This window comes from Oncorhynchus mykiss, chromosome 9 (genome assembly GCF_057628025.1).
Source record: "Oncorhynchus mykiss isolate SJ-2025 chromosome 9, ASM5762802v1, whole genome shotgun sequence".
NCBI lineage: Eukaryota > Metazoa > Chordata > Actinopteri > Salmoniformes > Salmonidae > Oncorhynchus > Oncorhynchus mykiss.
The window spans coordinates 72792555-72820397 of record NC_143030.1 but is presented as its reverse complement, the minus strand read 5'-3'; the positions used below and the strand labels follow the sequence as shown (position 1 = coordinate 72820397).

Here is a 27843-nt window from a genome sequence, read left to right as displayed (position 1 = left end):
GTAATGAATAAGGTAATGAAATCTAAAACACCACAGGAGAGGACTGGTAATGAATAAGGTAATGAAATCTAAAACACCACAGGGGGGGACTGGTAATGAATAAGGTAATGACATCTAAAACACCACAGGGGAGGACTGTAATGAATAAAGTCCTGAGAGTAGCAGTCAGTCAACAGGGGGTTCTCCCAAATCAACCCTGGGTCCTGTTCATTAGGGCAAACGTTTTAAAAAGTTTTGCGATGGAAAACAAAAATGTGTGTTCTATGTTGGACGAGTCCAGGTAGTCCTGGCCCTATTCAGTCTGTTTTGCAATGGAAATCGAAAATAAATGTTTCTTAATGGACAAATCCAGGTTGTTCCTTCCCTGTTTCTGTATGTTTTATTTTGTTTGGTGCCTCATGAACAGGACCCTGACTATCCATTTCCTTGGACCATGTCACCTTGACAACACATTGCTGATTTATGTCTTGGATCACGAATAACCAAGATCTTTGGATGGAATCCTAACTAACTGGAGATGCACGTTGCGCTCAACTCGGCTTTCTGTAAAAAGCATCTGGCAGGCCCACGTGGTAGCGCTTGGCGAAGCTCCGATGCACAGCATCCTGGAGCAGATCTGGCCTACCGGTGGCACACACCATGATCACCAGCCCAGGGGCTCCTCCCGCCGATCCTAACTCCATCTGGGCCTTCTCCAGGGCAGATAGCAACACCTGCCTCAACCCCTCCTCCTTCTCCATAGCCTCCACCTCACTGAGCAGCACCACGGAGGGCTGCCTCAACCCCGCCACCTGCAGTGTGGCCTCCAGGATCCCCTCAGCCTCAGCCTTGCCTTTAGAGGCTAACATGGCCCCGCTGAGCCTATAGAAGGAGGCCCCAAGCTGGGAGGCCATGGAGCGTGCTAGGGTGGTCTTCCCGCCTCCTCGGGGGCCGAATAACAGAACAGTGGCTGGGGGGCGGACAGCGGGGCTGGGCCTAAGACAGGGCCACAGCAGCTCCTCCTCCAGGGCAGCCTTGACATGGGTCAGCCCAGCCAGCTCCCCCCATAGCAGGGCCGGGCTACAGTCCAGCAACTCCCCATTGACTAGATCCAGAAGCCTGGGGTCTGGGCTCTTCAGGCTGCCCGACTCCCCTGGCCCAGACCCAGGCTGGCCCTGGCCATGCAGGGAGGGGAGTTTATTGTTGTGGACCAGGGAGGAGTGGTGCTGCTGCTGGGTGAAGCCCTTGTTCTCTGACCCTCCTCCTCCTCCTACGTTCTCCCCAGTCATCCCTGCTGGTGGGCTGTAGTCCCCTGCTAAAGCCACCCTGTACGGAGGAGACACGAGGGGCTGGGAGGAGGGCTTACTGGGCTTGAAGGCCTGGGGATCTGTGCTGCCCGTGGTGAAGCCACTGTTTTCTTTATCTCCCACTCTGTAGGGAGAGAGAGAGTCCCCTCCTCCGGGCTTCACTGGGTCGTAGCTTGTATACTTACTGTATCTAGAGCCATCCTCCTCCTCGTCTAATGACATTTCAAACGCCTTCCTCTTCAACCCACCTCCGGATTCCTGGTAGCCGTAGCTACCCCCGACCACGGTGGGCCGAGACGGGAGGGGAGTGGGGGCGGCCAGCCCCGGGGGTAAGTACCCTGCAGAGGGGTGGCTGTAGGTGGGGCCCAGGCCGGGCTGGTGGGGGTAGCTGCTGGGGGGGTAGTTGTAGACCGAGGTGGAGAGGGAGTAGCTGGGCAACAGGGTGGGTGTGGGCTGGAGGGGGTGTTGGAGGGAGGCAGGGGGGAGTGCTGAAGGGGGCTGGGGGCAGTAGCCAGGCGAGACGTAGGTACCGTTGTAGCTGGGGCGGTTGTAGTCACCTGAGTGAGAGCCAGAGGAGGAGCTGCTACCACTATAACAAGATTCTGAGAGGTTACTGTTGACCCCTGACATATTGCTCGCCCCTGGGGGCCCTGCTGATGTGGCCCCGGCCTTCGGGCCCGAGAGACCATCCAGGGACCCGGGGTAGAGCCCTTCTGCACTGTGGCTCAGGGGCCAGTGTTCCAGCTCAGTCTTGAGGCCAATAAGGCCCCCGAAAGCCCCTGGCTCTGGGTAGGCCTCTACAGCGGGCCCCGGTGGACGGTCGTATGGCGAGTCTAGAACATCACAGTACTTCTCTGCATAGCTCTTCAGCAGGTTGGAGGCGGTGAGGGCTGAGATGTCATCATTGGCCCAGGCGTAGCCACCTCGGCCGTGGGCGTGGCCAGCGGCGTAAAGCTCAGACTTGTGGGCCGGTGAGGAGGTGGTGGAAGACACATCCAGGTGCTGCTCAGGCCACTGGCTGAGGGACTGGCTGAGGGACTGACTGAGGGACTGGGCATGCTCCGGGTTCCAGTGCATCTTATACAGGCCTGGAGGACAGGACACAGACAGAGAGACACCACGTTATATACTGTAAGGTTCTGCTTAAAAACTCAGACGCACCGGTAGAATTGTCAAACATTTGCCTACTGGGCCAGACGGATTACCAGGACGTGTACTCCTGGTGCGTTGACCAACTGGCTAGTGTCTTCACTGACATTTTCAACCTGTAATACCAACATGTTTCAAGCAGACCACCATAGTCCCTGTGCCAAAGAACACCAAGGTAACCTGTCTAAAATGTACCCGGAGCACTCACATCTGTAGTCATGAATTGCTTTGAAAGGCTGGTCACGGCTCACATCAACACAGTTATCCAGGAAACACTAGAACCAACTCCAATTTGCATACATCCCCAACAGATCCACAGATGACGCAATCTCTATTGCACTGGTGCAGGCTGTGTTAGTAGTGGTGTGGGCTGTGTTAGTAGTGGTGTGGGCTGTGTTAGTAGTAGTGTGGGCTGTGTTAGCAGTGGTACAGGCTTTGTTTGTAGTAGTGTGGGCTGTGTTAGTAGTGGTACAGGCTTTGTTTGTAGTAGTGTGGGCTGTGTTAGTAGTGGTGTGGGCTGTGTTAGTAGTGGTGTGGGCTGTGTTAGTAGTAGTGTGGGCTGTGTTAGTAGTGGTACAGGCTTTGTTTGTAGTAGTGTGGGCTGTGTTAGTAGTGGTACAGGCTTTGTTTGTAGTAGTGTGGGCTGTGTTAGTAGTGGTGTGGGCTGTGTTTGTAGTAGTGTGGGCTGTGTTAGTAGTGGTACAGGCTTTGTTTGTAGTAGTGTGGGCTGTGTTAGTAGTGGTGTGGGCTGTGTTTGTAGTAGTGTGGGCTGTGTTTGTAGTAGTGTGGGCTGTGTTAGTAGTAGTGTGGGCTGTGTTAGTAGTAGTGTGGGCTGTGTTAGTAGTAGTGTGGGCTGTGTTAGTAGTGGTGTGGGCTGTGTTTGTAGTGGTGTGGGCTGTGTTAGTAGTGGTGTGGGCTATGTTAGTAGTAGTGTGGGCTGTGTTTGTAGTAGTGTGGGCTGTGTTAGTAGTGGTGTGGGCTGTGTTAGTAGTGGTACAGGCTTTGTTAGTAGTAGTGTGGGCCGTGTTAGTAGTAGTGTGGGCTGTGTTAGTAGTAGTATGGGCTGTGTTAGTAGTAGTGCATGCTGTGTTAGTAGTAGTGTGGGCTGTGTTAGTAGTAATGTGGGCTGTGTTAGTAGTGGTACGGGCTGTGTTAGTAGTGGTGTGGTGATGATAGTAGTGTAGTGGTGATGATAGTAGTGTAGTGGTGTTGATTGTAGTGTAGTGGTGATGATAGTATTGTAGTGGTGATGATAGTAGTGGTGTGGTGATGATAGTAGTGTAGTGGTGATGATAGTAGTGTAGTGGTGATGATAGTAGTGGTGTGGTGATGATAGTAGTGTAGTGGTGATGATAGTAGTGGTGTGGTGATGATAGTAGTGTAATGGTGATTATAGTAGTGTAGTGGTGATGATAGTAGTGTAATGGTGATGATAGTAGTGTAGTGGTGATGATAGTAGTGTAGTGGTGATGATAGTAGTGTAATGGTGATGATAGTAGTGTAATGGTGATGATAGTAGTGTAGTGGTGATGATAGTAGTGTAGTGGTGATGATAGTAGTGTAGTGGTGATGATAGTAGTGTAGTGGTGGTGGTAGTAGTGTAGTGGTGATGATAGTAGTGTAGTGGTGATGATAGTAGGGGTGTGGTGATGATAGTAGTGTAGTGGTGATGATAGTAGTGGTGTGGTGATGATAGTAGTGTAGTGGTGATGATAGTAGTGTAGTGGTGATGATAGTAGTGTAGTGGTGATGATAGTAGTGTAGTGGTGATGATAGTAGGGGTGTGGTGATGATTGTAGTGGTGTGGTGATGGTGATGATAGTATGGACCATATGGACCCTATAGACCCTATGGAGGAGGAGAGAGAGAGGAGGGAGAGAGACAGATAGGGGGAGAGGGACTTCTACGCCATTAAAAGGAACATCGGGGGGAAGAGGGAGAAAGGAAGAGGGGAGAAATAGAAACAGGGAAACAGAAAGAGAGAGAGGAGGAGAAACTGAGAAAAAGAGAGAGAGAGAGCGAGAGAGAGAGAAGGAGAAACACTGACAAAAAGAGAGAAAGTGCGAGAGAGTTAGAGAGAGAGAGAGATGAGGAGCAACACTGAGAAAAAGAGAGAGAGCGAGAGAGAGAAGGAGAAACACTGAGAAAAAGAGAGAAAGATCGAGAGAGAGGGAAGGAGAAACACTGAGAAAATGAGAGAGAGAGAGAGCGAGAGAGTGAGAAAAATATTTATTAGGATCCCCATTAGCCGACACCAATGGCAACAGCTAGTCTTACTGGGGGCCAACGTATAACGAAAAAGACATTACAGGGAAAATACTTTAGAATTTACACACAACTAAAAATATTAACATGTAGTGTGTGTGTGTGCATCTATCAGTTACACATACTGTACACGTTAATATGTCAAGATATCCCTCCAGTGGTGTGGGGGCTGTGCTTTGGCAAAGTGGGTGGGGTTTTATCCTGCCTGTTTAGCCCTGTCCGGGGGTATCATCGGATGGGGCCACAGTGTCTCCTGACCCCTCCTGTCTCAGCCTCCAGTATTTATGCTGCAGTAGATTATGTGTCGCGGGGCTAGAGTCAGTCTGTTATATCTGGAGTACTTCTCCTGTCTTATCCGGTGTCCTGTGTGAACTTAAGTATGCTCTCTCTAATTCTCTCTTTCTTTCTCTCTCTCGGAGGACCAGAGCCCAAGGACCATGCCTCAGGACTACCTGGCATGACGAGTCCTTGCTGTCCCCAGTCCACCTGGCCGTGCTGCTGCTCCAGTTTCAACTGTTCTGCCTGCGGCTATGTAACCCTGACCTGTTCACCGGACGTGCTACCTGTTCCAGACCTGCTGTTTTCAACTCTCTAGAGACAGCAGGAGAGGTAGAAAAGAGCAAACAAAGCAAGAGAAAACAATATACATTCAGCAGTCCATTAATCAGTTGGTGTGTGTACGTGTGTGTGTGCTACGAGGTTGAAGCTACGAACCCATAGGCTTGGCTCTCTTATCCCTTCCAGGCTTTTGAGAAGGAGGCTGGAAAATTAGCCTGCCATAGCGGATGTAAGCAATGTCCCCACAGCTACCTTGTCCTTGAACCTCAGGAACTTGACCACTATTGGAATCTTCCTGTGGTCCATCTTCAGTTTCTCCGAGATACTTTCCCTCACTTTGTCCTCAGACTCCATCCAGGTCTCATGTGGAGATTCTGCAATTCCGTCCACAACCATGTTGTTCCGCCTTGATTGTCCTTCGAGATAATCTGATTTCTTTGTCATTGTTATCATGGATTCACATACAGAACTGATGTCCTCTCTCAATGATTTCTGTCACCTTGCTGTTCTCCTGTTTAAACTCATCGAGCTGATCTTGGGAGAACTGCAAACTGTTCTTCAGGTCCTGGACCTCTCTGGTCAGGTCGTCCATTCTTTTATTAGATGACTCCACCAGTATTTGGACAAAACACTTGAAGCTACATTCTTGTTGTTGTAACAACTGCTTGCAGAACTATTTTTGTTCGTATAAAAGATCCTTCACCTGTGATCGAGAGACACCACTGTCCTCAACGGTACTCCCACCGGCTTTGGTGTTTGTCATGGTAACAACAGTAGGTTATGCTTTTACCCCTTGCAGTTTCAGACAGGGCAGGCCGCAGGGAATATTGAAAACAACAACAACAACAACAAAATATCAAGCGTCTAGACAGCCCCAAGCCCGAGACAATCCCCTGTCCCAGCTACATAGGCTAACGTCCCGCGGGCTGCCTTCAAGCCCTCAGGAAAACCCTGGTAGCTTGATAGGCAGCTAGCTAGCAGCTAGGCTAGCTGCTATACCAAACAGCTCCTCAGACCCGGCCTTGGTCAGCAGGATCACTGGACAAATTGTAGCGTCCCAGCAACTGATGCCAACCGTGTCGCTGGATCCAAACTCAAAAGGGAGCTAGCTATAACCAAACTTTTTCAAACGATTTTCCAAACTTTCCAAACCAACAAACCAAACTCTTCCTCGTCTCGCGTTCAACAGGAAGTGACAAGAGGAAGTGAGAGAGGTAAAAAGAAAGAAAGAGAAAGAGTAAGAGAGAGACAAAGAGAGAGAAAGAGAGTAAGCGAGAGAGAAAAAAAATACTCAGGTCATTCCCATCTGTAGCAGGCAGCAGGACTAAACCAGGCAGCAGGACTAGACTAGGCAGCAGGACTAAACCAGGCAGCAGGACTAGACCAGGCAGCAGGACTAGAACAGGCAGCAGGACTAAACCAGACAGCAGGACTAAACCAGGCAGCAAGACTAGACCAGGCAGCAAGACTAAACCAGGCAGCAGGACTAAACCAGGCAGCAGGACTAAACCAGGCAGCAAGACTAGACCAGGCAGCAGTAGGCAGTTTGTTAGCCGCCTAAGGCTCAATAATGGAGCCAGTGTGTGACAGAGATGGATGGGAGCCCAGGGCAACTCATAAACCTGCAGTGGACAAAGGGAGGGAGTTGTCCTCTAGTTGCTCTCTCTCTGTCTGATTCTGTAATTAGATTTAGTTCTGTAGAGCAGCAGCGTCTCTATTCCCTCCACAATAACCTGAACAGGCTTTAATCTACATGTCTGCTAGTCCCAGATGAATACAGCGTGGAGGTGGGCACATGGAGCGAGGATGCTAAGATCAACAGGCGGAAATCAGGACAATGTAAATGGACTTTAGTTATGTAGTATTTCAGACACAGAGACCTCTCAGTGAACTGTTCATAATCACACCAGATTATTGGTAAAAATAAAAACCAGTTTAGAAAGGTTATAGGCAGTAACAACTACTGAGATTCTCTCAGTCTCAGTTGTTTTGGATGCTTACTGAATGAAGATATCTGCTTTACTGTGTGAATGGAAGAGTATGCAGCCCAGTCCGGCAGACAAATGACCTAGTGGCCTCATGGGTGGAATGTTATTTATATAATTAATAATTCATTTAAAAAAACTGCAGAAAATCCAGTGTTTCTATGTCAAATGGTTTTGTTATATTTCAGTCTTCTGTGATGTATATAAAGTGTAATATTGGGATGCAAACTGTAAATGTAATACATTTTAACACTATATCTGACATTTTCTTAAAGCCATAACCATGTGTGTGAGGTGTATACTTTTGTTTCAAAGTAGATTTGTTTAAGACTACCCAGAAACACTCTGTGTGAACCTAATTTAGCCCACTGCAGTTAAAGGGAAGGTTCACCCGTTTTGAATGTTATATTGTTTTTGTGCATCTCCGAGTGATATTTCACGTTTTCATGAGTATCTGAGTTATTGGCATTCAAGCAGGCAGAAATCCGGCCGGTGTGACGTAGCACCGAGATAAAGTCTCTCTCACTACACTGGAAGTTAATAGGAATATGACTTTTAGATGGTGAAAACATCTATCATACATGTCAGATTTCAATACTGGCCGTGATCATAACTCAGGAGGACGTTTTCTCTTGAATTAGCCATAGTTCATATTTTTGCGAAATTCCTACCTTGAGAATTTTTTTATTTTACAGAGGGTCTAGGACATGCTTCCTATTTGTCTGCCTCTTTAGTCCAGGGTGCATTGCATGGTGCCGTTGCCAGAGATATTATAGAAATTAGATAGGAATTCAATGAATGAAGGAACGCATAACGCCCCACCCAGCAGACTGTCGACTAATCGCGTTCACGTTGTCATGCTGCGTCACGTGGTTGCTAAGCTAATCATCACGCACTCGCTTCTCAAAGTCAGTGTATATGTCGAGAAACGTGCCTTTTTTCCTCGTAAGTATGTATTAGTGTCACGATTCCAAAGCAATACGATACTACAGATGGCAAGTTCATTATCCTACATCTCGTAAAAGATTTGTAATGTTTTTACTTGTTGACAAAATGTATGTTTGTTTTTTGAGCTAGCACCCAATAGGCTCCCATTAACTCCTTAAAGGAGAGCTCTCCTTGTCCCAGAATCACCAAGATGAAGGGGAGGAAAAAGGTTAAAGAAGGATTTTTAAGCCTTAGGACAATTGAGACATGAATTGTGTGCCAGTCAGAGGGTGAACGGGCAAGACAAAAGATTTAAGCGCCTTTGAATGGGGTATGATAGTAGGTGTCAGGCGCACTGGTTTGAGGGTGTCAAGAACTGCAACGCTGCTGGGTTTTTCTCGCTCAACAGTTTCCCATGTGTGTCAACAATGGTCCACCATCCAAAGGACATCCAGCCAACTTGACACAACTGTGGGAAGCATTGGAGTCAACATGGTCCAGCATCCAAAAGACATCCAGCCAACGTGACACAACTGTGGGAAGCATTGGGGTCAACATGGATCAGCATCCCTGTGGAATGCTTTAAACACCTTGTAAAGTTGAAAGCAACTCAATAGTAGGAAGGTGTTCGTAAAATTTTGTAAAAAGAAAGTCCTTCCTCAATATCTTTACTACATCTTCACATGGCAGTGCACCCTGTGCCGGATGGCTGATAAGGAACTTCTGGGTGTTTACATATTTGCCTACGTTTGTGTGTGTGTGTGTGTCCTCTCTCAGCCCCCTTAGAGAGGGAAGAAACAGATGTTCCATACTGACCGTTTTAGTAATACTGTCTCTGAGTCTTTCCAGTCATTGTGAGAGCTGCTCGTCCACCAGACATCCTCTCTGGTCCCTCGGCCCTGCCTTGTGTGTGTGTGTGTGTGTGTATGCGTGCGTACGTGTGTGTGTGCGTGCATGCGTGCGCGTGTGTGTGTGTGTGTGTGTGTGTGCGTGTGTGTGTGTGTGCGTGTGTGTGTGTGTGTGTGTGTGTGTGTGCATGCGTGCGTGCGTGCGTGCGTGCGTGTGTGTGTGTGTGTGTCGTCCACCACTCGGACCATCCTGTTGGCTCTGAGACAAAGCCTAGAGGATCCCAAGCTGCCTGAGGTCTAATTATGGAAATCTTACTAATCTATTCAGCAGCAGCTAGCCCTCTGACAGCCTTTGTTCATGCAAGGGATTTATTGAAGGACCTGTGTGTGTGTGTGTGTGTGTGTGTGTGTGTGTGTGTGTGTGTGTGTGTGTGTGTGTGTGTGTGTGTGTGTGTGTGTGCGTGTGTGCGTGTGTGCGTGTGTGCGTGTGCGCGAGTGAGTGAGTGAGTGAGTGTGTAGTTGTGTGTGAGTTGCTGCCTCCTTTTGTAGGGTAGAGGAGCCTCCTCAACTGATATTAGCTTTATTTGGGGAGGCAAAGAGGAGAGGGTTTTAAGAGCTGAGGAGTGTCATCTAGGTGGGTCAGGGTCGTATTCACTAGACACCAAACGGACAAAAACACACCAAAATGAGGGACAAAATGAGGGACTACCTGAACTTTGTTGCAAAACATTTGCTGTTGCAAAATATTTTGCCATGGTTTGTTACATGTGCTCTAATCACAGGGCCATTCACTGATCTGGTATTCCTCATTTCCCCAGGGCACAATGGCTTTTCGGGTTGACTAAGTGAAACTGGGAGCTTTAGAGTCGTGATGGTAGACTGGAGCTGGTTTTCTCTGAGGTAGAGATTGAAACTGGAGCTTGGCAGGGAACCTAGTGCTGGAGTGTCCCGATGCTGTTACACTGCTCCCGTGGGGCTCTTCCCCCTCTCCTCTTCTCCCTCCTCTCCACTTCCACCTATCATCTCCGCTGGCCGCAGAGGAAAGGAGGGGATGGGGTAGAAAGGAGGGGAGAGGAGAGGATGGACAGGAGAGGAGAGAGGAGAAGAAGCAGTTTGTAAACAACAATAGCTCTCCCTGGATCAATCCAGTCAGCCTGTATTCAGGGAGAGAGACCCTCCACCCCCACCTTACCTACCAAACCCTGTAAACTAGCTACTTCCTTTACCACCCCCACCCAACCCATTAAAATACTGTAGACTAGCTATGTCCTGCACCAACCCCAGCTTACCTACCAAACCCTGTAAACTAGCTATGTCGTCCACCACACACACCTAACTCACCAAACCCCGTAAACTAGCTACGCCCTCCTCCACCCCCACCTAACCTACCAAACACTCGTAATCAAATGTTTGCAGAGTGCATGAAGCCTCTCTCCCTACAAACTCAGATGTGGGTTGAAGAGCTGTTTATTTAATCAGGGGCGCAACTTTGGTTTATCCAGTCGGAGTATCACTCCAAACAGCCTACCCGACCGCTCGGAGATGTCCGCATGGTCCTAAAGAACACCGCTGCCTTGTTCTGTATCACATTCCAATGATTAAACATTCCAATGATTAAACATTCCAATGATTAAATATTCCAATGATTAAACATTCCAATGATTAAACATTCCAATGATTAAACATTCCAATGATTAAATATTCCAATGATTAAATATTCCAATGATTAAACATTCCAATGATTAAACATTCCAATGATTAAACTGATGGGGACAAAAATGCCATTTCAGACATGTCCCTCCGTCCCCAGTGCCCCGGTATTACATGGACAGTATCTTTCTTTGATGTACCAACTAACTTATTCCCCTCATTTCTGCCAGGGCGGTAGGTAGCCTAGTGTTTAGAGCGTTGGGCCAGTAACCAAAAGGTTGCTAGATTGAATCCCTGAGCTGACCAGGTAATAATCTGTCGTTTTGCTCCTGAACAAGGCAGTTAACCCATTGTTCCCAGGTCGTCATTGAAAATAAGAATGTGTTCTTAATGAAAGTTCCTACAGAAGTTTGTTTTTAAGGGAAAAGCACTTAACTACGTACTGGTTTTTGTTTAAATGTTGATTAATTGACAAACACTGAGAAATACTGCTGATATTGTGTGCAGCAAAAGCGAATCCCATGTAAGATCGTCGGTCGGTATTTTATAGTCTCCTTTTTCAACGCTCTCTAAAACACTCAAACTCCTCTGAAGTAAATATCTTAGATGTGTCACTGTGCTTCGTGCTCATAGTTTTGGAAACAACTGTTCCCATCCCCCGTGCCTGCTACCCTGCTACCCTGCTACACTAACCTAACGCGCGTCCACAAATGGTCAGCCACTTATCCCCCCTCCCCTTTAACAAAAACAGGGTCCCTATATATATATGTGTGTGTGTGTGTGTGTTTCCACTAATATATCAAAGAACAGCTGTCTGAAGGCTCTGTGATGACAACTCACCCCTTCCATCTGTCTCCTTCCTCCTTCTCCTCCTCCTCCCTCATTCCCAATCATCTCTTTCCCCTACAGTCTCTATCTTTCCCTCTCCTCTACAGCTCTGCTCCATCGTTTCCTTCCAATCTCTCTCTCCCCCTCTTTATAATCTCTCTCTCTCTCTCTCTCTCTCTCTCTCTCACTCTTTATAATCTCTCTCTCGCTTTTAATCTCTCTCTCTCTCTCTCTCTCTCTCTCTCTCTCTCTCTCTCTCTCTCTCTCTCTCTCTCTCTCTCTCTCTCCCCCTCTTTATAAACTGTCCTCTCTCTGTCCCTTCCCTTTGCTCTGACTACATGGACACCAACTCTGGGATGTGTTGTTGCTCTGACTACATGGACACCAACTCTGGGATGTGTTGTTGCTCTGACTACATGGACACCAGCTCTCTGTACAACCCACCCGCTGTACCCCTAGAACCATGCTCCGCACTGCTGGAGCTGAAGGCTTGGAGCTGAAGGCTTGGAGCTGCCCCACTCTACTCAATATCAGGCCAGGCAGGCATATGTATGTTGGTGTGTTGAAAAGAAAAGGTATCCCTCCACCAGCAGTGGGGGCCCCCAGCAACAAGGGTTATGGCACTCCTGGGCTACCGGCCTGGGACTGATTTAGGAGCCTGTTTGAAGTGCAGATTACAGATTCTTTGCACCAAATCCCTCCAGGAGTATCCATGGCCCCTGGAATCTCTCTCAGGTTTCATTCAGGTCCGGCCCTAGCTGGCAGACCCAACTTGGGGTCTTCTGGACGAGAGATAAAGAGCCAGGAGCCAGAGGGTAGGAACAACGGCCGGACGAACACACAGAGGGGACATGAGGGAACAGATGAGGTGAATAGAAGGTCTATGAGGAAAGAGTGTATCTCAGCTGTGTGTGTGTGTGTGTGTGTGTGTGTGTGTGTGTGTGTGTGTGTGTGTGTGTGTGTGTGTGTGTGTGTGTGTGTGTGTGTGTGTGTGTGTGTGTGTGTGTGTGTGTGTGTGTGTGTGTGTGTGTGTGTGTGTGTGTGTGTGTGGGTGTGTGTGTGTGTGTGTGTGTGTGTGTGACTAAGCTGAAATACCAGTGCTAGAAGTCAGAAGTAACATAAGAAAGTAGGAATGTTTAGTCTTCCCCACAAAGAAAGTTCTGACATGTAGGTGAGATTGTTCACGTGTACACCACATACATTAACCCTCCTCTTCGCATGATTTGGGGGAGATGTAGGGATCGGGGGAGATGTAGGGAGAGAGAGGGGGAGAGAAAGAGGGAGAGAGAGAGAGGGGGAGAGGTAGGGAGGGAGAGAGAGAAAGAGAGGGAGAGAGGGGGGAGAGGTAGGGAGAGAGAGAGATAGAGGGAGAAAGAGAGGGGAGAGGTAGGGAGAGAGAGAGACAGAGAGGGGGACAGAGAGAGGGGGAGAGGTAAGGAGAGAGAGAGAGGGGGAGAGAGAGGGGGAGAGGTAAGGAGAGAGAGACGGGGGGAGAGAAGGGGAGAGGTAGGGAGAGAGAGAGGGAGAGAGAGTGGGAGAGGTAGGGAGAGAGAGAGAGGGGGAGAGAGAGAGAGGTAGGGAGAGAGAGAGACAGAGAGGGGGACAGAGAGAGGGGGAGAGGTAGGGAGAGAGAGAGAGGGGGAGAGAGAGGGGGAGAGGTAAGGAGAGAGAGACGGGGGGAGAGAAGGGGAGAGGTAGGGAGAGAGAGAGGGGGGGAGAGAGAGGGGGAGAGGTAGTGAGAGAGAGAGAGGTAGTGAGAGAGAGGGGGAGAGGTAGTGAGAGAGAGAGAGAGGTAGCGAGAGAGAGAATGAGAGGTAGGGAGAGAGAGAGAGAGAAAGAGAGAGAGGGGGGGAGAGGGGGAGAGGTAGGGAGAGAGAGAGGGAGAGAGAAGGGGAGAGGTAGGGAGAGAGAGAGGGGGAGAGAGAGAGGTAGGGAGAGAGAGAGAGAGGGAGAGAGAGAGAGAGAGAGGTAGGGAGAGAGAGAGAGATGGAGAGAGAGGGTGAGAGGTAGGGAGAGAGAGAGAGGGAGAGAGAGGTAGGGAGAGAGAGGGAGAGAGAGGTAGGGAGAGCGAGAGAGAGAAGTAGGGAGAGAAAGAGAGGTATGGAGAGAGAGAGAGAGAGGTAGGGAGAGAGAGAGAGAGGTAGGGAGAGAGAGAGAGAGAGAGAGAGAGAGGTAGGGAGAGCGTAAGAGAGAGGTAGGGAGAGAGAGAGAGGTAGGGAGAGAGAGAGAGAGGTAGGGAGAGAGAGAGAGAGAGAGAGAGAGAGAGAGAGAGAGAGGTATGGAGAGAGAGAGAGAGAGAGGTAGGGAGAGAGAGAGGTAGTGAGAGAGAGAGAGAGGTAGGGAGAGAGAGTCACCACTCGCTCTGTGTCAGTGGTCTCAGATACCATCAGCACGGTGACTAACTCCACTGTGTGTACTCTCCTACCATCTCACTGTACAGAAAGAGACACGCTAGCAATCTGTTACCAACCCTTCACACCACTCACCACACAGCAGTACACAACACAGCAGTTATTCTAACGAAACAACCTCTAGCTATAGCTAAAGTACAAGAAAACCTGTAGTGTGTGTGTACAGGCAGAGCTAGCCGAGACCATTTCAGACAAAGCCCAGGATTTGGTGCGTTGAATGAGTCCAGTAAAAGAAAGCAATGTTCCGGAGTCTTAGAGGCATTCAAGGGTATTCTAAACATTCCGCCCGTGGTTTGTGACATTCTTGGGTCTACGTGTTCTGAAGAGAGCAGAGGAGAGTGTTGATTGGTCGGTCAGTATGTATGGTCTGCCTGATGGAAGTCAGTTCACAACAGTTCTATCAGTTCACAACAGTTCTATCAGTTCACAACAGTTCTATCAGTTCACAACAGTTCTATCAGTTCACAACAGTTCTATCAGTTCACAACAGTTCTATCAGTTCACAACAGTTCCATCAGTTCACAACAGTTCTATCAGTTCACAACAGTTACAACAGTTCACAACAGTTCTATCAGTTCACAGCAGTTCTATCAGTTCACAACAGTTCTATCAGTTCACAACAGTTCTATCAGTTCACAACAGTTCTATCAGTTCACAACAGTTCTATCAGTTCACAACAGTTCTATCAGTTCACAGCAGTTCTATCAGTTCACAACAGTTCTATCAGTTCACAACAGTTCTATCAGTTCACAACAGTTCTATCAGTTCACAACAGTTCTATCAGTTCACAACAGTTCCATCAGTTCACAACAGTTCCATCAGTTCACAACAGTTCTATCAGTTCACAACAGTTACAACAGTTCACAACAGTTCTATCAGTTCACAGCAGTTCTATCAGTTCACAACAGTTCTATCAGTTCACAACAGCTCTGAACCAGAACAGTGGTAGCCTGAACTCTGAACCAGAGCAGTGGTAGCCTGAACTCTGAACCAGAACAGTGGTAGCCTGAACTCTGAACCAGAACAGTGGTAGCCTGAACTCTGAACCAGAATAGTGGTAGCCTGAACTCTGAACCGGAATAGTTGTAGCCTGAACTCAGCACCAGAACAGTGGTAGCCAGAACTCTGAACCAGAACACAGTGGTAACCTGAACTCTGAACCAAAACAGTGGTAGCCTGAACTCTGAACCAGAACAGTGGTAGCCTGAACTCTGAAACAGAGCAGTGGTAGCCTGAACTCTGAACCAGAACAGTGGTAGCCTGAACTCTGAACCAGAACAGTGGTAGCCTGAACTCTGAACCAGAGCAGTGGTAGCCTGAACTCTGAACCAGGACAGTGGTAGCCTGAACTCTGAACCAGAGCAGTGGTAGCCAGAACTCTGAACCAGAGCAGTGGTAGCCTGAACTCTGAACCAGAACAGTGGTAGCCTGAACTCTGAAACAGAGCAGTGGTAGCCTGAACTCTGAACCAGGGCAGTGGTAGACTGAACTCTGAACCAGAACAGTGGTAGCCTGAACTCTGAGCCAGAACAGTGGTAGCCTGAACTCTGAACCAGAGCAGTGGTAGCCTGAACTCTGAACCAGGACAGTGGTAGCCTGAACTCTGAACCAGAGCAGTGGTAGCCTGAACTCCGAACCAGGACAGTGGTAGCCAGAACTCTGAACCAGAACAGTGGTAGCCAGAACTCTGAACCAGAGCAGTGGTAGCCTGAACTCTGAACCAGAACAGTGGTAGCCTGAACTCTGAACCAGAACAGTGGTAGCCTGAACTCTGAACCAGAACAGTGGCTGCCTGTGAAATGAGGGTTTAGAAACAACAGGGTTCCTGCCGCTAAAGTCATCAACCTTCCAACCTCCTCTTTTTCTCCGTCTCCCCCTCTCTCCCTCTCTTCTTCTCTCCCTCTCTTCCTCTCTCCCTGTCTTCCTCTTTCCATCTCTCCCTGTCTTCCTCTTTCCATCTCTTCCTCTCTCCCTCTCTTCCTCTTTCCATCTCTTCCTCTTTTCATCTCTTCCTCTCTTCCTCTTTCCATCTCTTCCTCTCTCCCTCTCTTCCTCTTTCCCTCTCTTCCTCTTTCCATCTCTTCCTCTTTTCCTCTTTCCATCTCTTCCTCTCTTCCGCTCTCCATCTCTCCCTCTCTTCCTCTTTCCATCTCTTCCTCTTTTCCTCTTTCCATCTCTTCCTCTCTCCCTCTCTTCCTCTCCCTCTCTTCCTCTTTCCATCTCTCCCTCTCTTCCTCTTTCCATCTCTTCCTCTCTTCCTCTTTCCATCTCTTCCTCTCTCCCTCTCTTCCTCTTTCCATCTCTCCCTCTCTTCCTCTTTCCATCTCTTCCTGTCTCCCTCTCTTCCTCTCTCCCTCTCTTCCTCTTTCCATCTCTTCCTCTCTTCCTCTTTCCATCTCGTCCTCTCTCCCTCTCATCCTCTCTCCCTCCCTTCCTCTTTCCATCTCTCCCTCTCTTCCTCTTTCAATCTCTTCCTCTCTTCCTCTTTCCATCTCTTCCTCTCTCCCTCTCTTCCTCTTTCCATCTCTCCCTCTCTTCCTCTTTCCATCTCTTCCTCTCTCCCTCTTTCCATCTCTTCCTCTCTCCCTCTCTTCATCTTTCCATCTCTCCCTCTCTTCCTCTTTCCATCTCTTCCTGTCTCCCTCTCTTCCTCTCTCCCTCTCTTCCTCTTTCCATCTCTTCCTCTCTTCCTCTTTCCATCTCTCCCTCTCTTCCTCTATCCATCTATTCCTCCCTTCCTCTTTCCATCTCTCCCTCTCTTCCTCTTTCCATCTCTCCTTCTCTTCCTCTTTCCATCTCTCCCTCTCTTCCTCTTTCCATCTCTTCCTCTCTTCATCTTTCCATCCCTTCCTCTCTTCCTCTTTCCATCTCTTCCACTTCTAGTTCACTGCACTACACATAGATACAGTGTACCCCACACTACACTACACTACATGCAGATACACAGTGTACACTACACTACACTACACGTAGATACATAGTGTACACTACACTACACTACACGTAGATACAAGACGCCCCACAAGCTGGACTGTATATTTAATATTTAATGAAGCTGCCAGTTGAGGACTTGTGGGGTGTCTGTTTCTCAATCTAGACACTCTAATGTACTTGTCCTCTACTTGTCCTCTTGCTCAGTTGTGCACCGGGGCCTCCCACTCCTCTTTCTATTCTGGTTAGAGACAGTTTTCGCTGTTCTGTGAAGGGAGTAGTACACAGCTCAGTTTCTTGGCAATTTCTCGCATGGAATAGCCTTCATTTCTCAGAACAAAAATATGGCGAGTTTCAGAAGAAAGTTATTTGTTTCTGGCCATTTTGCGTCTGTAATCAAACCCACAAATGCTGATGCTCCAGATACTCAACTAGTCTAATGAAGGCCAGTTTTATTGCTTCTTTAATCAGGGCAACAGTTTTCAGCTGTGCTAACATAATTGCAAAAGGGTTTTCTAATGATCAATTAGCCTTTTAAAATGATAAACTTGGATTAGCTAACACAACGTGCCATAGCAACACAGGAGTGATAGTTGGTGATAACAGGCCTCTGTACGCCTATGTAGATATTCCATAAAATATCTGCCATTTCCAGTCATTTACAACATTAACAATGTCTACACTGTATTTCTGACCAATTTCATGTCATTTTAATGGACAAAAAAATTAGCTTTTCTTTCAAAAACAAGGACAGTTCTAAGTGACCCCAAACTTTTGAACAGTAGTGTAGAGTGTACACTACACTACACTACACGTAGATACATAGTGTACACTACACTACACATAGTACATAGTGTACACTACACTACACTACACGTAGATACAGAGTGTACACTACACCACACTACACGTAGATACAGAGTGTACACTACACCACACTACACGTAGATACAGAGTGTACACTACACTACACTACACGTAGATACAGAGTGTACACTACACTACATTACACGTAGATACAGAGTGTACACTACACTACATGCAGATACAGAGTGTACACTACACTACACATATATACAGAGTGTACACTACACTACACTACACTACACATATATACAGTGTACACTACACTACACGTAGATACAACGTGTACACTACACTACACTACATATATATATACAGAGTGTATGGTACTTACTGTATATTACTATAGGGGGCAATGGGACTCAGCATTCTGTGATATAGGGGTGAGTGTATGCTACTTACTGTATATTAGTATAGGGGGCAATGAGGTTCAGCATTCTGTGATATAGTGGTGAGTGTATGGTACTTACTATAGGGGGCAATGGGGCTCAGCATTCTGTGATATAGTGGTGAGTGTATGGTACTTACTATAGGGGGCAATGGGGCTCAGCATTCTGTGATATAGTGGTGAGTGTATGGTACTTACTATAGGGGGCAATAGGGCTCAGCATTCTGTGATATAGGGGTGAGTGTATGGTACTTACTATAGGGGGCAATGGGGCTCAGCATTCTGTGATATAGTGGTGAGTGTATGGTACTTACTATAGGGGGCAATGGGGCTCACCATTCTGTGATATAGGGGTGGGTGTATGGTACTTACTATAGGGGGCAATGGGGCTCACCATTCTGTGATATAGGGGTGGGTGTATGGTACTTACTATAGAGGGCAATGGGGCTCAGCATTCTGTGATATAGGGGTGAGTGTATGGTACTTACTGTATATTACTATAGGGGGCAATGGGGCTCAGCATTCTGTGATATAGGGGTGTGTGTAGGTACTTACTATAGGGGGCAATGGGGCTCAGCATTCTGTGATATAGGGGTGAGTGTATGGTACTTACTATAGGGGGCAATGGGGCTCAGCATTCTGTGATATAGGGGTGTGTGTAGGTACTTACTATAGGGGGCAACGGGGCTCAACATTCTGTGGAGCTGGTCTCAGTTAGGAGGAGAGTAGTTCTGTCAGAGGAGAGCAGTAACCAGCCAGGTCCAGGTTAGCATCTGTCTGCCTGTTGTCCATCACTGTTAGGGGTTGCCAGTACTAACGGGCTACAACACCCTTCTTACCCTGTACAAGGAGATGAGAGACAGTTACAGATCCACAATATCTTGGGACAAAATGTTTTTATCGAGGCGGGACTGTGGATCTGTGTACATCATTCCATATGTTAGTTTGAATGTTAGTCACACACGACATCTCTCAAACAGCACTGGGCCAAGGGGGGAGGGGGGGGGGGGGGGGCTCATCACATTTACTGTTGCCTTGTTTTATTTAAACAGGGAAAGCCCTGCCCACAATCATACAATTCACAACATTTACAAATCCAAATAGATAAACACCTACAATATTTACAAGCAATTTAAGAAATGTAACTTATAAAACACGATTATGATAAATATACCCATTCCTCAGTAAAAACGTAATCAACCATCCATCCAAACTGCACTAGAAGCCCCAGAACATTCAACTTTGGAGAGTTTTTGAGATCATTCCACAGGTAAACACACACACTCACACACATGTATATTACATGTATAACCTCTCATTCGTGTCGTCTGAGATTCCCAAAGATTGGAAAGCAGCTGCGGTCTTGAAACAAACAGCTACAGACCTATATCTATCCTACCCTGCCTTTCTAAGGTCTTCGAAAGCCAAGTCAACAAACAGATTACCGACCATTTCGAATCCCACCATACCTTCTCTGCTATGCAATCTGGTTTCAGAGCTGGTCATGGGTGCACCTCAGCCACGCTCAAGATCCTAAACGATATCTTAATCGCCATCGATAAGAAACAATACTGTGCAGCCGTATTCATTGACCTGGCCAAAGCTTTCGACTCTGTCAATCACCACATCCTCATCGGCAGACTCGACAGCCTTGGTTTCTCAAATGATTGCCTCGCCTGGTTCACCAACTACTTCTCTGATAGAGTTCAGTGTGTCAAATCGGAGGGCCTGTTGTCCGGGCCTCTGGCAGTCTCTATGGGGGTGCCACAGGGTTCAATTCTTGGACCGACTCTCTTCTCTGTAAACATCAATGATGTCGCTCTTGCTGCTGGTGAGTCTCTGATCCACCTCTACGCAGATGACACCATTCTGTATACTTCTGGCCCTTCTTTGGACACTGTGTTAACAACCCTCCAGGTGAGCTTCAATGCCATACAACTCTCCTTCCGTGGCCTTCAATTGCTCTTAAATACAATTAAAACTAAATGCATGCTCTTAAACCAATAGTTGCCTGCACCTGCCCACCCGTCCAATATCACTACTCTGGACAGTTCTGACTTAGAATATGTGGACAACTACAAATACCTAGATGTCTGGTTAGACTGTAAACTCTCCTTCCAGACTCACATCAAACATCTCCAATCCAAAGTTAAATCTAGAATTGGCTTCCTGTTTCGCTACAAAGCATCCTTCACTCATGCTGCCAAACCTTGTAAAACTGACCATCCTACCAATCCTCGACTTCGTCGATGTCATTTACAAAATAGCCTCCAATACCCTACTCAATAAATTGGATGCAGTCTATCACAGTGCCATCCGTTTTGTCACCAAAGCCCCATATACTACCCACCACTGCGACCTGTACGCTCTCGTTAGCTGGCCCTCGCTTTATGCTCGTCGCCAAACCCACTGGCTCCAGGTCATCTACAAGACCCTGCTAGGTAAAGTCCCCCCTTATCTCAGCTCGCTGGTCACCATAGCATCTCCCACCTGTAGCACGCGCTCCAGCAGGTATATCTCTCTTGTCACCCCCAAAACCAATTCTTCCTTTGGCCGCCTCTCCTTCCAGTTCTCTGCTGCCAATAACTGGAACAAACTACAAAAATCTCTGAAACTGGAAACACTTATCTCCCTCACTAGCCTTAAGCACCAGCTGTCAGAGCAGCTCACAGATTACTGCACCTGTACATAGCCCATCTATAATTTAGCCCAAACAACTACAGTGCCTTGCGAAAGTATTCGGCCCCCTTGAACTTTGCGACCTTTTGCCACATTTCAGGCTTCAAACATAAAGATATAAAACTGTATTTTTTGTGAAGAATCAACAACAAGTGGGACACAATCATGAAGTGGAACGACATTTATTGGATATTTCAAACTTTTTTAACAAATCAAAAACTGAAAAATTGGGCGTGCAAAATTATTCAGCCCCCTTAAGTTAATACTTTGTAGCGCCACCTTTTGCTGCGATTACAGCTGTAAGTCGCTTGGAGTATGTCTCTATCAGTTTTGCACATCGAGAGACTGCAATTTTTTCCCATTCCTCCTTGCAAAACAGCTCGAGCTCAGTGAGGTTGGATTGAGAGCATTTGTGAACAGCAGTTTTCAGTTCTTTCCACAGATTCTCGATTGGATTCAGGTCTGGACTTTGACTTGGCCATTCTAACACCTGGATATGTTTATTTTTGAACCATTCCATTGTAGATTTTGCTTTATGTTTTGGATCATTGTCTTGTTGGAAGACAAATCTCCGTCCCAGTCTCAGGTCTTTTGCAGACTCCATCAGGTTTTCTTCCAGAATGGTCCTGTATTTGGCTCCATCCATCTTCCCATCAATTTTAACCATCTTCCCTGTCCCTGCTGAAGAAAAGCAGGCCCAAACCATGATGCTGCCACCACCATGTTTGACAGTGGGGATGGTGTGTTCAGCTGTGTTGCTTTCACGCCGAACATAACGTTTTGCATTGTTGCCAAAAAGTTCAATTTTGGTTTCATCTGACCAGAGCACCTTCTTCCACATGTTTGGTGTGTCTCCCAGGTGGCTTGTGGCAAACTTTAAACGACACTTTTTATGGATATCTTTAAGAAATGGCTTTCTTCTTGCCACTCTTCCATAAAGGCCAGATTTGTGCAATATACGACTGATTGTTGTCCTATGGACAGAGTCTCCCACCTCAGCTGTAGATCTCTGCAGTTCATCCAGAGTGATCATGGGCCTCTTGGCTGCATCTCTGATCAGTCTTCTCCTTGTATGAGCTGAAAGTTTAGAGGGACGGCCAGGTCTTGGTAGATTTGCAGTGGTCTGATACTCCTTCCATTTCAATATTATCGCTTGCACAGTTCTCCTTGGGATGTTTAAAGCTTGGGAAATCTTTTTGTATCCAAATCCGGCTTTAAACTTCTTCACAACAGTATCTCGGACCTGCCTGGTGTGTTCCTTGTTCTTCATGATGCTCTCTGCGCTTTTAACGGACCTCTGAGACTATCACAGTGCAGGTGCATTTATACGGAGACTTGATTACACACAGGTGGATTGTATTTATCATCATTAGTCATTTAGGTCAACATTGGATCATTCAGAGATCCTCACTGAACTTCTGGAGAGAGTTTGCTGCACTGAAAGTAAAGGGGCTGAATAATTTTGCACGGCCAATTTTTCAGTTTTTGATTTGTTAAAAAAGTTTGAAATATCCAATAAATGTCGTTCCACTTCATGATTGTGTCCCACTTGTTGTTGATTTTTCACAAAAAAATACAGTTTTATATCTTTATGTTTGAAGCCTGAAATGTGGCAAAAGGTCGCAAAGTTCAAGGGGGCCGAATACTTTCGCAAGGCACTGTATCTCTCCCCCTACCTTATTTATTTATTTTGCTCCTTTGCACCCCATTATTTTTATTTCTACTTTGCACATTATTCTATTGACAATCTACCATTCCAGTGTTTTACTTGCTATATTGTATTTACTTTGCCACCATGGCCTTTTTTTTTGCCTTTACCTCCCTTCTCACCTCATTTGCTCACATTGTATATAGACTTGTTTCTACTGTATTATTGACTGTATGTTTGTTTTACTCCATGTGTAATTCTGTGTTGTTGTATGTGTCGAACTGCTTTGCACGCACACGTACACACAAACACACGCCAATACACAGGCATCAACTAACCACACACACTCCAATACACAGGCATCAACTAACCATTTCACACACTCCAATACACAGGCATCAACTAACCGTTTCACACTCCAATACACAGGCATCAACTAACCACACACACTCCAATACACAGGCATCAACTAACCACACACACTCCAATACACAGGCATCAACTAACCATTTCACACTCCAATACACAGGCATCAACTAACCACACACACTCCAATACACAGGCATCAACTAACCATTTCACACACTCCAATACACAGGCATCAACTAACCGTTTCACACTCCAATACACAGGCATCAACTAACCACACACACTCCAATACACAGGCATCAACTAACCATTTCACACACTCTAAACACACAACATAAATGAAAAAACAGCAGCCTACAAGTTTAACAAACACACACACGTCCACATTAACACCTACTGTCTCCCAGACTGAGTCACACACACGTCCACATTAACACCTACTGTCTCCCAGACTGAGTCACACACACACACGTCCGCTCACACACAGCGGTACAAAAACTGTCAAATATATTGGCACCATTGCATAAATGACTATTTCTTCTAAAATAAGTTGAAATTGAAAATAGGACAAAGAAGAAGAAGAATCTATACCAAAATGTTGAATTTTCATTTCCAAGTCACATGTGTCCTGGACTAAGTTATTCACAATTCAAATACATTTTGTAGGACACAATGATTCTCATTTACTGGGTCGTTTATCTCACCTGTTAACGTTGCAGGTGGCCACAGGGTAAGAATTGGCATTCACCCATTTTCTTTAAATAGGAAAACGAGCATTCTGCTCCATTGCACTCAATTGTAAAGTGCAAGGGTGCCAATATATTTGACCACATATAGTCATTAGCCTGAGGCAAACAGGAATGGACACAGTAAGGCTGTGGTCAGAGAGCAGGGCTTTAAAGAGGGCCTTCTAAATCTGACTACCTCCCCAAAACAACCAAAAGAACACTGCTTTCTGTGTGTTGGCTGAGGCCAGTGCTTTCTGTGTGTTGGCTGAGACCACTGCTTTCTGTGTGTTGGCTGAGACCACTGCTTTCTGTGTGTTGGCTGAGGCCAGTGCTTTCTGTGTGTTGGCTGAGACCACTGCTTTCTGTGTGTTGGCTGAGACTAGTGCTCTGTGTGTTGGCTGAGACCACTGCTTTATGTGTGTTGGCTGTGACCACTGCTTTCTGTGTGTTGGCTGAGGCCACTGCTTTCTGTGTGTTGGCTGAGACCACTGCTTTCTGTGTGTTGGCTGAGACCACTGCTTTCTGTGTGTTGGCTGAGGCCAGTGCTTTCTGTGTGTTGGCTGAGACCACTGCTTTCTGTGTGTTGGCTGAGACCACTGCTTTCTGTGTGTTGGCTGAGACCACTGCTTTCTGTGTGTTGGCTGAGACCAGTCCTTTCTGTGTGTTGGCTGAGACCACTGCTTTCTGTGTGTTGGCTGAGAACAGTGCTTTATGTGCGTTAGCTGAGACCAGTGCTTTATGTGTGTTGGCTGAGACCAGTGCTTTCTGTGTGTTGGCTGAGACCAGTGCTTTATGTGTGTTGGCTGAGACCAGTGCTTTCTGTGTGTTGGCTGAGACCACTGCTTTCTGTGTGTTGGCTGAGACCAGTGCTTTCTGTGTGTTGGCTGAGACCAGTGCTTTCTGTGTGTTGGCTGAGACCACTGCTTTATGTGTGTTGGCTGTGACCACTGCTTTCTGTGTGTTGGCTGAGACCAGTGCTTTCTGTGTGTTGGCTGAGACCACTGCTTTCTGTGTGTTGGCTGAGACCACTGATTTCTGTGTGTTGGCTGAGACCAGTGCTTTCTGTGTGTTGGCTGAGACCAGTGATTTCTGTGCATTGGCTGAGACCACTGCTTTCTGTGTGTTGGCTGAGACCACTGCTTTCTGTGTGTTGGCTGAGACCAGTGCTTTCTGTGCATTGGCTGAGGCCACTGCTTTCTGTGTGTTGGCTGAGACCAGTGCTTTCTGTGTGTTGGCTGTGACCACTGCTTTCTGTGTGTTGGCTGAGACCAGTGCTTTCTGTGTGTTGGCTGAGACCAGTGCTTTCTGTGCATTGGCTGAGACCACTGCTTTCTGTGTGTTGGCTGAGACCACTGCTTTCTGTGTGTTGGCTGAGACCAGTGCTTTCTGTGCATTGGCTGAGGCCACTGCTTTCTGTGTGTTGGCTGAGACCACTGCTTTCTGTGTGTTGGCTGAGACCACTGCTTTCTGTGTGTTGGCTGAGACCAGTGCTTTCTGTGCGTTAGCTGAGGCCACTGCTTTTTGTGCATTAGCTGAGACCAGTGCTTTCTGTGCGTTAGCTGAGACCACTGCTTTCTGTGCGTTAGCTGAGACCAGTGCTTTCTGTGTGTTGGCTGAGACCAGTGCTTTCTGTGTGTTAGCTGAGACCACTGCTTTCTGTGTGTTAGCTGAGACCAGTGCTTTCTGTGCGTTAGCTGGGTCCAGTGCTTTCTGGCGTTAGCTGAGACCACTGTTTTCAGTGTGTTAGCTGAGATCAGTGCTCTGTGTGTTGGCTGAGACCACTGCTTTCTGTACATTCGCTGAGACCAGTGCTCTGTGTGTTGGCTGAGACCACTGCTTTCTGTGTGTTAGCTGAGATCAGTGCTCTGTGCGTTGGCTCAGACCAGGGCTCTGTGCGTTGGCTGAGACTAGTGCTCTGTGCGTTGGCTGTAAAGACATGCTCTGTTGCCCTGTGTGTTAGCTAGGGCTGTAAAGACATGCTCTGTTGCCCTATGTGTTAGCTAGGGCTGTAAATACATGCTCTGTGTGTTAGCTAGGGCTGTAAAGACATGCTCTGTGTGTTAGCTAGGGCTGTAAAGACTGCTCTGTTGCTCTGTGTGTTAGCTAGGGCTGTAAAGACATGCTCTGTTGCTCTGTGTGTGTTAGCTAGGGAATTAAAGACTGCTCTGTTGCTCTGTGTGTTAGCTAGGGCTGTAAAGACTGCTCTGTTGCTCTGTGTGTTAGCTAGGGCTGTAAAGACATCGTCTGTTGCTCTGTGTGTTAGCTAGGGCTGTAAAGACTGCTCTGTTGCTCTGTGTGTTAGCTATGGCTGTAAAGACTGCTCTGTTGCTCTGTGCGTTAGCTAGGGCTGTAAAGACTGCTCTGCTGCTCTGTGTGTTAGCTAGGGCTGTAAAGACATGCTCTGTGTGTTAGCTAGGGCTGTAAAGACTGCTCTGTTGCTCTGTGTGTTAGCTAGGGCTGTAAAGACTGATCTGTTGCTCTGTGTGTTAGCTAGGGCTGTAAAGACTGCTCTGTTGCTCTGTGTGTTAGCTAGGGCTGTAAAGACTGCTCTGTTGCTCTGTGTGTTAGCAAGGGCTGTAAAGACTGCTCTGTTGCTCTGTGTGTTAGCTAGGGCTGTAAAGACTGCTCTGTTGCTCTGTGTGTTAGCAAGGGCTGTAAAGACTGCTCTGTTGCTCTGTGTGTTAGCTAGGGCTGTAAAGACTGCTCTGTTGCTCTGTGTGTTAGCTAGGGCTGTAAAGACTGCTCTGTTGCTCTGTGTGTTAGCAAGGGCTGTAAAGACTGCTCTGTTGCTCTGTGTGTTAGCTAGGGCTGTAAAGACTGCTCTGTTGCTCTGTGTGTTAGCAAGGGCTGTAAAGACTGCTCTGTTGCTCTGTGTGTTAGCTAGGGCTGTAAAGACTGCTCTGTTGCTCTGTGTGTTAGCAAGGGCTGTAAAGACTGCTCTGTTGCTCTGTGTGTTAGCTAAGGCTGTAAAGACTGCATTCTCATGAGACTTACTGTAACACAATAAGGCAGTAGAAGTAGTCAAAATAATGGGAAACGATGTTTCCTACAACAACAACGTTTGACCCACAGCATTCTGACTGACAAATTAAAAGACATTTCAAAACAAGGACATGACATCTTTGTTTTTCGCAGCTTTCCAGGGAAGATAAGTCAAGCGTTTCTAGGGAAATCATGTACTCAGATGAAATGTGTTGTAATCCTGCTGCGTTTTCTATATTTGTTGATCTAATATAACTATAGCCTCTCCAACAGGACTATCAGTTCACAGAGAATTGAACAAATCTTACATAAAAATGGCAAACATTCATGTCTATAAAGATGCACATATTTAAAATACTTGGTCCACAAAACATAATGGATAAATTCCACATCCTGTTTCAGACCAGCTAGAAGAGTATTAGGCTGAATATTGAAAAACGAATGCTGAAAGTCAGAATGAACATGTGCAATTTTCCGTTACATACAGAACTGGAAGATAATGATAATATATATTTTTAAAGGTAACTCATTTTTTAAAAACAACTTCATTCCATGAATATCCTAAATCTGTAATGTGGATTTTTAGCATGTTTCATCAATGCGATAAAAAGCGTGACACTCTCTATAAAGCGGTCTGATCATATGGAAGTGAATATTATGCAGTAAACTCAGCGCACGGCTGTCCCTGAACAATGGACTGCACAAGACTTCTGTCTGGAGTGGGTTGAACTCATGTACCTTCTCCTGACACACACAGACATCTCTAAATTAACTTTTATCAGTACACTAATTTCTAAATCGCTTTGAAATAAACAGAGCTATTTATACACTTCTAGAAATATTAAATAGTGCAGACGATGAGAAAGAATCATAGAAAGAGAGAATGACAGAGAACCCCACAGGGGCTAAACAGATGGACAGACAGACAGAACAGGAGATGTTGAGCTTGGGAATGTACATGGTGGCCAGCGGCCAAAGACAAGTCCACGCTTCCTGTACTTCCTTCACACCCACAGAGATAGAGCCAAGTCAAACAGACACAGACAGGCAGCAGCCACCTCCTACCACGCTACAGTAGAAACACAGCACAGCGCTGCGGTCACAACACTCCAACACTGAAGACAGAGGAGAGAGAAGCTGTTCTTACCTATTCATGCCTGCAGATTCTCTTTCTATCTGAATGCAGCAGTTAGATAATCCTGTTGGGCAGAGAGCAGAGAGCAGAGAGCAGAGAGCAGAGAGCAGAGAGCAGACCTTGTGTTCACCGCTGCCTTTTTTGTCTCCATGTATGGGACACAACTCAACTATCCCTCTCCCTCCCTCTCTCCCTCCTCTCCCTCCTCTCTC

General features: G+C 46.9%; 1 protein-coding gene across 1 annotated transcript; it reads right to left on the bottom strand.

The window, feature by feature from the left end:
- Positions 1–27843, bottom strand: fignl2 (fidgetin like 2). Its single transcript, XM_021616844.3, has 3 exons — positions 27644–27843; positions 18761–18930; positions 1–2374 (listed from the first exon to the last, which is right to left on the bottom strand). Exons 2-3 carry the CDS (start codon positions 18783–18785, stop codon positions 531–533), a joined length of 1869 nt encoding a protein of 622 aa, XP_021472519.2. The 5' UTR covers positions 18786–18930; positions 27644–27843; the 3' UTR covers positions 1–530.